The following is a 12729-nucleotide window of genomic DNA, read 5'->3' on the forward strand; positions in this document are numbered from 1 at the left end:
TTCTTGAAGGATGTTCAAAGCTCTTTGAATCTTGGCTTCCTTTTTTTCTGTTTTCTGTCAAGATGATCTCACGCTGCTTCAGTAATATTGAGGTTCAGGCTCTGGAGAGGCCAATCCATGACTGATATGGAGTTTGTGTGTTTTTCTATTCAGGTGTGCTTTACGGCAGCGGGAGTGTGTTTGGGATCTTTCGCATAAGACCTGTTGTCACTAATTTTCCATACAGTTCTTGTGTAATTTGGCATCCATAAGTCTTTGTTCTCTATTTATTTTCCTTGAGAATGGCTTCTTAACAGGTACACTTCCATTGAGACCATTTCTGATGAGACTTCAGTGAACATTAGATTTATTAACTGAAGGAACAGATGTTGTTGGTACAAAAATACTATTTTAAGTCTGTCAAACTGTTATCTGTATTATTTTTCATAGACTCATCTAAAGAAATTGGAACAAATAATGTGTTTTGTTCATGCTCCTAGTAACAAAATGGTTAAAGATACTACTTAAAATTGATTCTGTGTTATCCATTATGTGTGGACACAACACTGGTCATTCCTTGTGTTATGTGCATTTTTTAAGCCTGAATGATTCATGGGTCAGTGTTAATGGCTTAATAATTAATGAATAAAAACATTCCTGTGAGAATGGTCCGGTACAAGAACTGGACTGAAAATGAGCAGTGATAAAGCAGCCAATGTCCAAAGAAAAACTTTGAAAGACCTTCAGAAAGCCTGGAAAACTAAACCATATTAGTAGTGGCTCAATACATGGTACCATATATCAACTGTCCCCTGATCACTCCTAGTATTTCCCAAGAATGTGTGCCAAATGCATTTAAATGCAACACTTCTAGTTGCAAATAGCCAGATATTCCAACAGATTGTTGTGATAATTGTTGTAATCAGACTACTCCTTGTTCCATCCCCAACCATATCCAATATTTATTAAGCATCAGTTTCATGTAACTTTTATTAAAACCGAAACGTGCTGAAGGGTGTAATCCCAAATGTCCTCTATGAAATGTTGCAACATGACCATAAAGGAATGAAAATGATCTTTTTAAAAATCTTACTGAGAATGGAGAGTATACATTCAGCTTTTACCCACGTAGGATCCTTTGTTTAATTTCTCAATTAAATACTCTCATGTGACCATTAAGGGGCAGTATGGTAATGTTCTCTAAACATCCCAAATGTCCTTTATGAAAGTTTGGGCACAATCAACACCGTTAAAAATGTTACACAGATTCTTCTACATAGGTCGATTTTTATCCAGAGAATTCGTCTGAACCACAAAAAACAGTGATTAAAACACAGCCATATCTAATGTTTTATAGACACAGAGCATGATTTGACACCTCATCATGCGCTGGCAGACAGAGAGCAAGAGGCAGAAATAGACAGACAGGAACGGAGAGCGACAAACGAAACAGACAGCGTAACAGAAAGACATCTGGAGTCAGAGCTGCAGACAACTTCGCCTCCTCTCAGCATCGCTATAATTATCGCCTCTGCCTCAGCTCTGGCACACTGTCATCATGTTAACACTCGGTATTGTACATTAATCACTGGGCCACAAACGTCTGCCACACAAGCAAATGCAAATACAGACAGACACACAGCCAGGCTCTCATATGCACGCACGCATGCACTCGCAGGCAAAACCACATACACACACACACACGCGCACATAGACATGTGCGGGGCAAGCTGTACAATTTCTCTTTCCCACTGGTCTATAATGGCAATGAGCTATAATGGGGCTGGGTTAATGAACAGTGGAGGAGTAAAGTTTTGGGGATGGAGCCGACACGGAGCGTGTGTGTTAATACCATCACATGGCTCATTTACTAGCGCTGTGTGTGTGTGTGTGTGTGTGTCTGTAAGACCTCCGTGAGTCATAGCTGTCACTTCTGAAGCACCACAATAATTGCGTTTGGAAAACGAGCCCACTGAAGGTCAGGGCTCGTTTTTGCAGGGGGACCTGAAGGTAAAACCAATTACAAGTGTGCCGATACATTAGTGGTTTGCTGTTCTCTTGCATGGCTAAAGGTTAGAATCACTCAAAAATAATATTAAAACAGTAGCTGGCTTAAAATCCATAAACTTTTCATTTCAATCTAACAGAGCTGTTGTGTTGTTCGAGTGCTCTGATGGTGTAATATTAAGACTGTTTCTGTGCCACAAACCACAGTGTCATGTTACAGTGTCGCACACCTAATGTCAATTTATTTGAGCATGAAATCCTGAGTGCTGCAAGAAGGTAAAAAAGCTGCTACCTCCTTAGGATTTGAATTTCTACAGCTTACACATTTTGGATTTCAGCGCACTGGATGAATACATAAAGGTGAGTGAATTAATATTTGCTAAACAGTCCCTGAACACCTCTGTCTGTCTTCTCTTTGTGCTTGCAGAGTGTCGTATGATGAAATCATTGACCTATGGGAGGATGTCAGGCTCTTTGAACCGAGGCTCCCCCAGAACTGTTGTTCAATCGCTGCGCAGCAAGTCGCCTGCATCTGGTAAGACAGCAAAAGTTTCTGTCTTCTTCTAGTCCTCTCTTTAAGTAGTTTAACACACCCTGTAACTCATCCCCTGCCTTTTTTTTGAGCTCGTGCATGTCTGCAGCACCTCAGATGCGTTCGTCGTGGTCGGGAGTTGTTTGTGTAATAATAGCTCATCGTCTGATTGCTTGGTGTTTTCTAGATCGTCACTTAATCAGCATCTCAGCACAGTATGAATGAACACGATGAAATCTGAGCTCTGTGGAGTGTCTCGCGGCGTACATATGTGAGCTGCGCCTTGTTGCTTGAATATGAATTCAAATGAGAATGTTTTCACAAGGGAGGAGAGAAAAAGGCAAACAGGGATGAGAGAGGTAAAAAGCAACAAAAAAAAGAGAGAGAGAGGGAGGGTGGAAGGAGTGAAGATGAGAGGGAAAGATGAACGGGGCTGGTGACTCAATCCTGCAGCTCCCAACAAGCCGTGCTTCACCTGACATACTAATGAAATGTAATAAGCTTGCACTGGTGCCTGCTCTTATTGTTTGTGCCTGAGAGTCTGTCTAGAAGTCCTTTTGAGATAACAGCAGACAAAACGTGTGTGAAAACAATCATTCTGATAGATGAATGCAGCTTTCATTAATGCACCACAACTGTTTGTGTGTGTGAGAGTCTGTGTGTGTTTAAGAGACCAAACATTCATTCAGTCTGTCTCAGAGCTGGCGAGAACTTGATGATTAGTTTAGAGCTTTGAACAAAATCAGGCCATTCTTTTTCTGATTGCACAGCTTGAGCTTTGGTTGTGTGTAATATGCCTGGTTATGCAACAGTGCACTTAACTTTTCCTCCTCACTGTAATCATTTTATGATTTGTACGCGTATAGAGACCTATTGGGGTTTTTTTTTTGGTAGGGGGGTTATTGAGTGGGTGATGCAACACACAGAAACTACTAAAGAAGAATTTGTTCCACCTGCTGCTGAAGTCCAGAGGCACCATTTATTTCTTTATTATTATTATTATTATTATTTTTAACCTTAAATTGTAACTGTAATGTGACCACGCAGAATGAAAGAAGAAACATTCGCTGCTAGATTTTTTGTTGACCTGAATAGGTAGAAGGATGTAAACAGCTGGGGTAAGGAGAGAAACTTCTGGATGCTGAAGGCTTGAAAACTTTGGGGAAAGGTTATGAGAGTGAGTCATACACCACCATCTGATCTCGCTGGCTGCAGCAAAGTCTGGAATAAAGGTGTATCCTGGTGTGTGTGTCTGTGTGAGAGAGAGAGAAAGAGAAAACAAGAGACTGGCGGAGGGAGGGACTGATTCGTCTTGGTTGCCATGGGAACATAGCACAGTAGGAGCATGTAGCTACAGACACAATGGCCTGTGACAACCATATATGGCAGGGACTTCCTGTGAAATGGCCTGCAGAGGGGAGAGGAGCTGACTGACGCTCGGCCCTCGCCCTGACTCAGAACGTCCCTGCGTTTTTTTCACGTCGCCAAAATGTTCACCTTCTGGTGTTGCTTCCGCTGCTTAACATCATCAAATGTTCCCTGACTGGTGTTGACTGTTTCCTGTTTGTATTTACTCCCTCAGACATTGATGGTCAGGAACAAAACAGCAGTGGAAACCTGTTGATCGGCTCTTCTGTCTGACTCTGACTAACCTTCTGCTGCTCTTTTATTCTAATGTTAAAAGCACATCGTGTTCCCTCCCCTTGAGGATGTTCTGTTATAGTAGTGAACAACAGCTGATACTGCTGAACCAGGAGCACATTCACTTATCAATGTGTATGTACAGTTAGGTTCAAATTTTCTTTGGACAAAGACACAATTCTTGTAGTTTTCTGTGGATTTTAAATCAAACAATCACTGTGTGACTGAACCACAGACTTTCAGCTTTAATTCAAGGGGCTCAGCAAATGTATTCCAGTAACTCTTTAGGAATCAGTTTTTTTTATACACAGTCCCCAATTTTTAAAGGCTCTAAAGTAATTGGACATTCGTCTAACAAGCAGTTTAATGGCCATGTGAGGCCTGTTCTGCTGTTATTCCTTGAGCTCATTCCAAGTGTTAAAATTTGAATTTGGAAGCTGTTCACTGGACCTCTCAATATGAGGTCTAAAGATCCATTCTTAAAAAGAAGGAATGAACTGGCCAGCTCAGCAACACCAAAAGACCAGAAAGATCACAGAGGAGAACTAAAGTGGATGATCAGAGAATATGTTCCCAAAGAAAAACAACTTCATAACATCAAGCCAAGTCAAGACCAACACTCTTGGGGAGATAGGAGTATCATTGTCAAGGTCAACAATCAAAAGACACCTTCAAAAATATAAACAGACACTTTACTGCAAGGTGCAAACTACTGGTTTGGCTCAAGAGCAAGACATCCATCCATGTTAGGCTTTGCCAGTAAACATCCAAAACAGCCTGCACACTTCTGAAGCAAATTCTTTGGACAGATGAAACCAAAATGAACTTTTACCAGAATGTGGGGAGGAGAAAAGTAAGAGAAGGAGAACAATAGCTCATGATCTGATCCACAGTATCTGCCAAACATGGTAGAGTCAGTGTTATGGCATGAGCATGGATGTCTGCCAGTGAAACCAATTTACTAGTGTATGTTGATGATGTGACTGCTGGTAGAAATGATAGCAGAATGGACTGGGATAAGGCGTACAGGGCTGTTCTCTGCTCAGACTTGAGAGCATGCTTTTCAGTTACTGAAAAAAACTGAAGACAGAGAGACCCACAAACACGCATCTGAAGATGATGTAAAGGTCTAAAGAAAACACAGCATTTGGTGATGTCCGTGGTTTCTAGACTTCAGGCACTCAAGATTTTCATCTAAGCACTGAAGACAGTCTTTATATTTAAAATCATGTTAGTTTGTTCAATTACTTTTGAGCGTCTGAAAATGGGGGACTGTGTCAATGTCCAATGACATATGATAGGCGTTACTGTGATCAGGTCTAATCACTGGTAATGAAAATAAAGACAATGTATTTATTTACAAACTTTATTTACATGTAAAGTGTTGCGTTAAAGGCAAGTTCAGTGGTGCAGTTTCCCAGTGTGTGCCGTCTCCTCTTGTTATGTGCAATTTGCAGGTTTAAATTGCACATAGGTTGTCTTCTCCTGACATCAGAAACATGTCAGGTTAATTCTCCTGTCGCTTTGTCCTCAGCTGCACAGTCCCAACACTCTGCATGGGTTAAATGTCAACAGCGAGCTTATGTACGAGATCACTAAAACACGAATTGTCATCTGGGGTTTTGCCTAATATTTTGATCACCTGTAAGAAATGTACTTTGTCAGAAGTATTACTACTGCTGAAATATTTGATCACAAGTGTTTCTTTACTCTGTTTTATATCATTCTGATCTGGCACGTTATGGTTATTGAACTGCTATTTACAGATGTCAACTTGGGATTTTTGGAAATTTTGAGTATTTTGGGTAATTATAGACTACAAGCATTTAATCAGTAAATCAAGAGAGAAATTAACAGATTAATTAGCTGTGAAAGTTATTCTTAGTCCTAAATTAGAATAAATATAACAAAAACTGAGATCTGGGGAGCATGTGATCTTACATCATCAACACATTTTCTCAAAATAGAGACATTTTGAGTGGTAAACTGCTATTCCTGAGCTTGCAGCGTTTCTTTCTCCTGTTATGTTTAATCTTATGTCTCTAAGTCCGCTTCGAGTTCACAGCCTCTTGATATCAGGACTCAAATTAGAGTTAGGTCTTCCAAATAAACAGTATGGACCAGAAAAGACATCACATTTTGGGCAGTTACATTCACTTGAAAGCCAAGGCTAATTTTCTCCATTGTAGTCCTGTGTGCACCAACGTGTTAGTTAAAGTTGAATAAATCCTCAGAGTTAAAATACAACAAATTACTCAAAAATTAATGTGTGATCATATTGCTGTTAGTTATGGATGGGCATCTTCACAGTGGAAATAAGACTGACATTAGAAAGACTGTTGGCAGACAGTAGAAGTGTTATTTTTCATCCATGATGTCAGTGCATGATGACGATCTCCTATAGTTTTTAACCTTGCTCCGGGTCTTTGGGTGTGCTGAAAAAGCAGCCTTGAATTCCCACATTAATTTTCCCTTCAGCCAACACAGACATAAAATTCTTGATCACATATAATAAGCTGGACCTGAGGAGCTGCACAGAGCAGATGTGAGGCGAGAATTATCTGCAAGGTAGTGAAAGCCAGACAGTGAGTGCACGTAACACAACACGTGTGCTGCTAAGCACCACCTGGTGTTCTTTGTGTGTGCCTGACTGCTCCTCATTGTGCACGTTTGCAGTGGAGACCTGGACACCACTAAAGAGCTGACATGTTTATGAGGCACAGAAAAGCAAAACAAGCGAGCTATAGACAACCGCACACGCATACGGAGACAAAGAATGCGATCGGGAGAATCAAACTGAAATCAGAGCTTTTAAAATGTATCCACCACCTTCATAAGGCACATGTGAGGTGTTTAGTCTGTTTAAATCAAACTCTGGTTTGTTTTCTGACTTTGTGCGGTTCGCTTGTGCAGGTGTGAACGCAGTGATCGCAAGACCTTTGGAGGAGTTGGTCTTGTTGCGTTTCTAAATGAACTCCAGAGTGGTTAGTTTTTGGTGTGAACCTCCTCCAATCAGGATCCCAACCAGCTACCAGGTGTACGTTGTAAGTTTGAGCTAAAAAAAACTATAACCCCGTGTGCTTTGCATTCTGAGACGCAGCAAGATTCTATAGATGTGCAAAAGTCTACACGAGCTATCAGCTAGCTGTGAAACAAATGCAAATGTTCAGTGTACTCCAGTAGTCCAGGACACAGCACCTTTTTCCTGTATTTACTTTTGTTCCTTGCATCCCAGACACATCTGGGCATTAAGGAGACTGTGTAAAAAAAACCTACAGAGTAAAGATAGGGTGCTCTTCCATGCTGAAAGGAGGATGCCTCCTGGACAATTCCCATTAGAGGTTTTCCAGGCACCCCTCACTGGGAGGACACCCAAAACTCACTGGAGAGATTATATACCTCATCTGGTTTGTCTTGTCATCTTATCAACTTTAGATAATCAGAAGGTAATGGATGGATGGAGAAGTTATGTGTGGTGGGAATAGGCAGCAAATGATTAGGTAGAGCTACTCTACAGACCTGCTGTGCAGTATGTGGAGCAGGTCATCTACTGATAAGAATCCCTGGCTGCTCCAGTCTGCATGCCAAATATGCAAGATACTAACCCCAAGTTGCTATGAGTATGAATGTGTGTGAATGTTAGATAGAAAGAACTTAAGCATAGAAGAAAGTGTTTATGTGAATGAGGCATGTTGTATAAAATACTTTAAGTGCTCCGGTAGAGTAGAGAAGCTCTATATAAGAATCGGTCCATTTACCATGAGTCTGGTTCACTCTGAAAAAATGCTTTCTTAACTTTTAATTTTACTGTGTTTTCAGAAGAAAGCAGCTATTCAAAAAAAAAATCATTCTATTTTTAATAAGCATTAGATCTAAAAAGTTTACATTAAGGATTTGTGATATGTAACAGAACAGCGGTTTATCGCTTGTGTAGTGATCAACAAAGCAGTCACAGTTGTGTATCGCAGTGAGCTTATACTCCATATAAACTGCAACACACAAAAGTGAATGGAATATATGTAAAAGCATCTCTGTCGAGTATCGGATTTATGTTGGATATGTGATGGAGCAAAAAAAGGATGATGCAGCCTTTGCGTTCCTTTATCAGACTAGAAAAACACGTTGTCTTTGGTCTCTTTCATGAACAGAAAGCCTTCTGAGAAATATGCTGAATCAATGCAGAACAAACAACTTCTCGGCCCGCTTCCCAGCACAGATGAAGTTTAACTCTCCGTCCTTGTACGTACCGAAGAACATCAAAGCTTAGAGACTTGTGTGCTGAATGTTTGTTAGGTGAATCATGCTCTGTCTCGCCGATGAATCATAATTGCACAGAAATAGAATAATTTGAAATTAACGAGAAGGCATCAAAGTGAAGGAAAATTAAATGTTATGTTACAAATTCCATTTAAAATTATTCAACCTTGCAATTTTAATGCGTCGCTTTGATGCTGCCTCGTTCCCCTTTCGTATTGACGATGGTCATATTTAGCATTAGTCTTTTGGTTGTGTGTCGGCGTGTGGGCAGGTTGTTGCTTCTCAGGCTGACATTGTCATCACTCGAGCGTCGCTCTGAGATGATGTCACAAACACACAAACCCAAAATAAAGTGAGAAAACATTTTGCACTCATACATAGTTTCTCCTTCCCCTCCCCTCCATTTCACCATCTGTCCCCCGGCTCTCCTCGGATGCCTCATGTCAGCTAAAATTAACTGAGAAGTGCAGATGTAGTCAGGAACAATCACTCTCTCGCTGCCTCGGCGTCTCACCTCGCGCTTTCCGTCATAAGCGGCTCCTCGTGAATGGAGAGACTTCACGCTGAAGTGTTTGGGGCAGCTGACCCAAAAATAAATGCAGGGTGTCTCGAGAGGATTCCCTGCTGGCAGCGGCAGCTTCTGAACTGTGAACACATGATGTCTGCAGCCTTCAACACATCTCTTGCTCTGAAAAATCCAATCATGAAAGGCCCGAATGTACTTTGAGCAGAGGGGATGTAACAAATACAAAACAACAGCACTAAATGCATAAGGACACATCCTTTCAGGCAGCTTTGGTGTTATGAAACAGAGCTGCTCTGGTGCTTTTATTGACTTCTCTTATGTCATTTGAGAATTGAGAATTGAGTCATATGAGAATTTGTAATGTTTCACTGTGTTGTCCCAAAACCTGCCTTCATGCATGGTTTTGTAAATTCACTGATTTTATCTATAGAATTTGCTCAGATATGCTGAAAATGTTCAATTTTTAGAACAGAATGTGCATATTTGGATCTAAGAATAAAGGCTGGATACACACAAACTTCCAAATTCCTCATATGGAGGAGGATGTGAGCCGATGACAATGTAGAAAATCAAGATCACACATTTTTCTCTTATATTGACATTATTAAATAACAGTTTTAAACCACTGTGCTTATTTACCCATACAGCTTGTAATAGCTGAATGTGTTGCTGCTGGGTACCATAATTGTGCAGGCATTATTTTATGCTCGTGTGGATTAAATTGAATTTTTAGACACATTAATGTCTCGACTTGAGGAAAGGCAGTGTTGGTCTATACTTGGTCCGCTCTGTCACAGAAATTTACAGTTCCCAGATGAAGAACGGTGCTGTCTTGTTTTCTACTTAGGAACCGAAAACACTTTAATTAACTCGCAGGCTTTACGTCGGCTCCGTGTAATGGGTTATTTAAACAACGAACATTGTACTGTCACACTGCTCGTCAATAGCAGTGACAGATCTACTGGATATACTTCACATTCACTCTGAGGCTGTGTTTTTATTTCTTTTTTCAAGAGTCTTACATAATATGCAGCCAGTGCATCAATCAGGGCATCACTCAGCAGGAGACAGGAGCACACGAGGTGCTTTTCAATCTTCGATGCTAGCCCAGCTCACTTGTCATTAATATTATTATTATTGTTGTTGTTTTTTTTTTTTTTTTTCTAAGCATAACACTTGCTGCATTTAACACAGTAGGTGTGAAAGAAACTGAAAAACAGCGTCTTTTTGTGGCTGCATTGTGGCCAAATTGGTATCCTTACTCCAACAGTGGATCTCCTCATGTGTGAATGTTGAGTCACGCTGGAAAAATGAACCTAGAAAGAAAACAAGTTACACTGAATTCATTTGGAACCGTTCGCTTTACAACCTGTCGACACATACTGGGAGAAAATCCTGCTTTGATACTTGTCCAGGAAAAAACCTACCTGTGTATCACAACCACAAACGTCTTCATTAACTGGTCTTACCAGAAAGTCTTCCAAAGCTTTTGTGGTGGAGTTGTTTCAACATTTAGCCTAAGGTGGGCACATTTTACAAGCACTTTTTAAATGGCCATAATCCTGTTATTGTTTGTGCCAGAGACAAAACTCAAACGGTTTCTGAAAGTAGATAAGACGAGCTTTACGGAGATATTTAATGTATCATAGTAGCACAAGGCATTCATAAGGCACTGCTAGCTGAACACTGATAGGAAGAGATTTTATCATCTGTGTGTCACCTTGCTGTAACTCCTCAACCAGTCTGGGCTAGAGAGAAAATTCAAATGCTTCCTGAAAGATTAGATTTTATTTTTTTCATTTATAGACAAAATTAGAAAATAGCTCCAGTATGTCTGGGTGAATCTTGTTTGCAGTATCTTCTAGTTTGGCCAGGTAACTTGAGGAATGATGAAACCTAAAGACATGCAGAGAACGCCGGTGCAACGGCTGCTGCTTTGGGTGAGACTTCATCTAATAAATAGAAGAATTATTGTTCTTGATTTTTCTTGAGGATGTTTCCATGAGGAAGTGTAAAGCTCTTAAAGTAGGACAGGCTGCTCCTGAGCATTACAGCCTCCTTGGATGGATCTATATCTACTGCATTAGTTATATTATCAGTTCTTATCCGCCTCTTTCTCAGCTTGTCTCATATAAGCAAAGAGGCCAGTGGCTAGATATTTAAAATATAGATGTAATTTTTTTATACTACACCCCCCCTCCTCCTCTCTCTCTCTCTCTCTTTCTCTCTGTCTCTGCTCACTGGTGCGCGTCAGAGTTTGCGCAAGCAGCCTCTCCGCCTCTCTGTGTAGTACACTACAGCCCTGCTCCGTCTCTCCCATTCACCACAGTTTATTATCACACTCGGACGGAGCGAGTACAAAGGTGCTGTTCTTCCTCCTTCTCTCTTTATCCTGTTTTGGATTATCACTGTGCTTTTCATCATGCTGGAAGTGGAAGGTAGGAAACTGCCCCATCCAGGAAATAAACCCCTGTAATGCATGCAGCTTCTATGATGCCATTTTCCCGGGTAATGTAAAACTTTAATTGTCCCTGGATCGGATCATTTTTGGACACCTCTGATTGTGTCCACCGTGTCACCGCAACACATGCCAAGCTGCTGACTTTGTAAAGTGTCATGTAGGGATTTTTCTGGTAAGAGGTCAGTGAGAGCTGCCGTTAAAATGTTAATGCTTTTGTTGTGTAACCAGGAGGAGTGTCTGCCTGTGTGCGTAACGCCATGATGTTGAATTTCATCAATGAAGAGCTTTAGGAGAAGGGTTTCTTTTTTTTTTTATGTTTTAATGATGATGATGATGATGGCGATGATACGTGTGATACAGCGGCAGATGTTATATCTTAGTCTCTTTTGTGCTTACCTCCTTTGTCTTGAATAATTCAGAAAGTTCTTTGATCTCAGCAGGAAATACACAGACTTGTGAGCTGGGCTGAAATTGTATTTAGGTGAACGTTACAAATAATAGAAACTCTTTACATGCTGGAATTCTTTATATCTCAATGCCAATATAAACAGAGCTCAGGGCTGGCAGCGATAGAAAGGAAATTAAACCGCATTTTTTAAAAAGGGGTGTTTGTATTAAGTCTTGTAGTGTTTTCTGAATTCTGCTCTGACTCTCTTCAGGAAGATTTGACATATGCCTTCAGCTGAACTCGGTTGCTTCTCTGACCGTTTTTGTATTCTCCAAGCAGCTTCTTGTTGCCAAGAAACAATAAGTCATGTTTTCAGTAAGATGAAATACAGGCTGGTGTTTTTTTTGCAGGCTTTTTTTACAGACTGGTGTTAATGATGCTCCTGGATTTTTCTTTTTCTCCCCCTGCCAAACTGCACACAGGATTGGTGTGCGAGGTTGATTAATGTATGTTCTTGTTTAATGAGATGCTGTTGCTGGGTTTCTTTTTGTTAGACTTAAAAAAAAGAAAAAAAAACTAGTGTGGACTTTATCTTTCTCCCTCACTCTCTCCCTTGCTCTCCTCTTCCTCTGCCTCATTCATGTTAATGGAGAGATGCTGAGGGCGGAAGTGTAGGCTGTTGCTAGACACTAATATAGCTGTTCTAAAAAAACAGGCATTCGAATTTATGGAGTCATCTATTACAATATTTATGGGGTTTTTTTTGTTTGTTTTTTTAAAGTGGTCACTCCACTCTCATCCATCCTGCTCCGTTTTTTTCTCTCCTTTCTTTTCTCCCTCCAGTGAACGGGACGCCGGCCAGTCAGCTGTCAACTCCTCATTCGGGAAAATCTCCCAGCCCCTCCCCAACCAGTCCAGGCAGCCTTAGCCGACGCAGG

General features: G+C 40.7%; 1 protein-coding gene across 5 annotated transcripts in view; it reads left to right on the forward strand.

The window, feature by feature from the left end:
• dclk1a (doublecortin-like kinase 1a) overlaps window positions 1–12729 on the forward strand; it is a 48428-nt gene that overhangs the window by 19787 nt on the left and 15912 nt on the right. For 3 of the 5 annotated variants that reach the window (XM_063486556.1, XM_063486552.1, XM_063486553.1), the window contains exons 5-6: window positions 2414–2521; window positions 12635–12729. In XM_063486556.1, the coding sequence (XP_063342626.1) occupies window positions 2414–2521; window positions 12635–12729 (203 nt within the window). Of the gene's footprint in view, window positions 1–2413; window positions 2522–11229; window positions 11381–12634 lie in introns of those variants that run through there. The other 2 variants (XM_063486557.1, XM_063486555.1) reach the window with 2 other exon arrangements.

Source organism: Pelmatolapia mariae, linkage group LG10_11 (genome assembly GCF_036321145.2).
Source record: "Pelmatolapia mariae isolate MD_Pm_ZW linkage group LG10_11, Pm_UMD_F_2, whole genome shotgun sequence".
Lineage (NCBI taxonomy): Eukaryota > Metazoa > Chordata > Actinopteri > Cichliformes > Cichlidae > Pelmatolapia > Pelmatolapia mariae.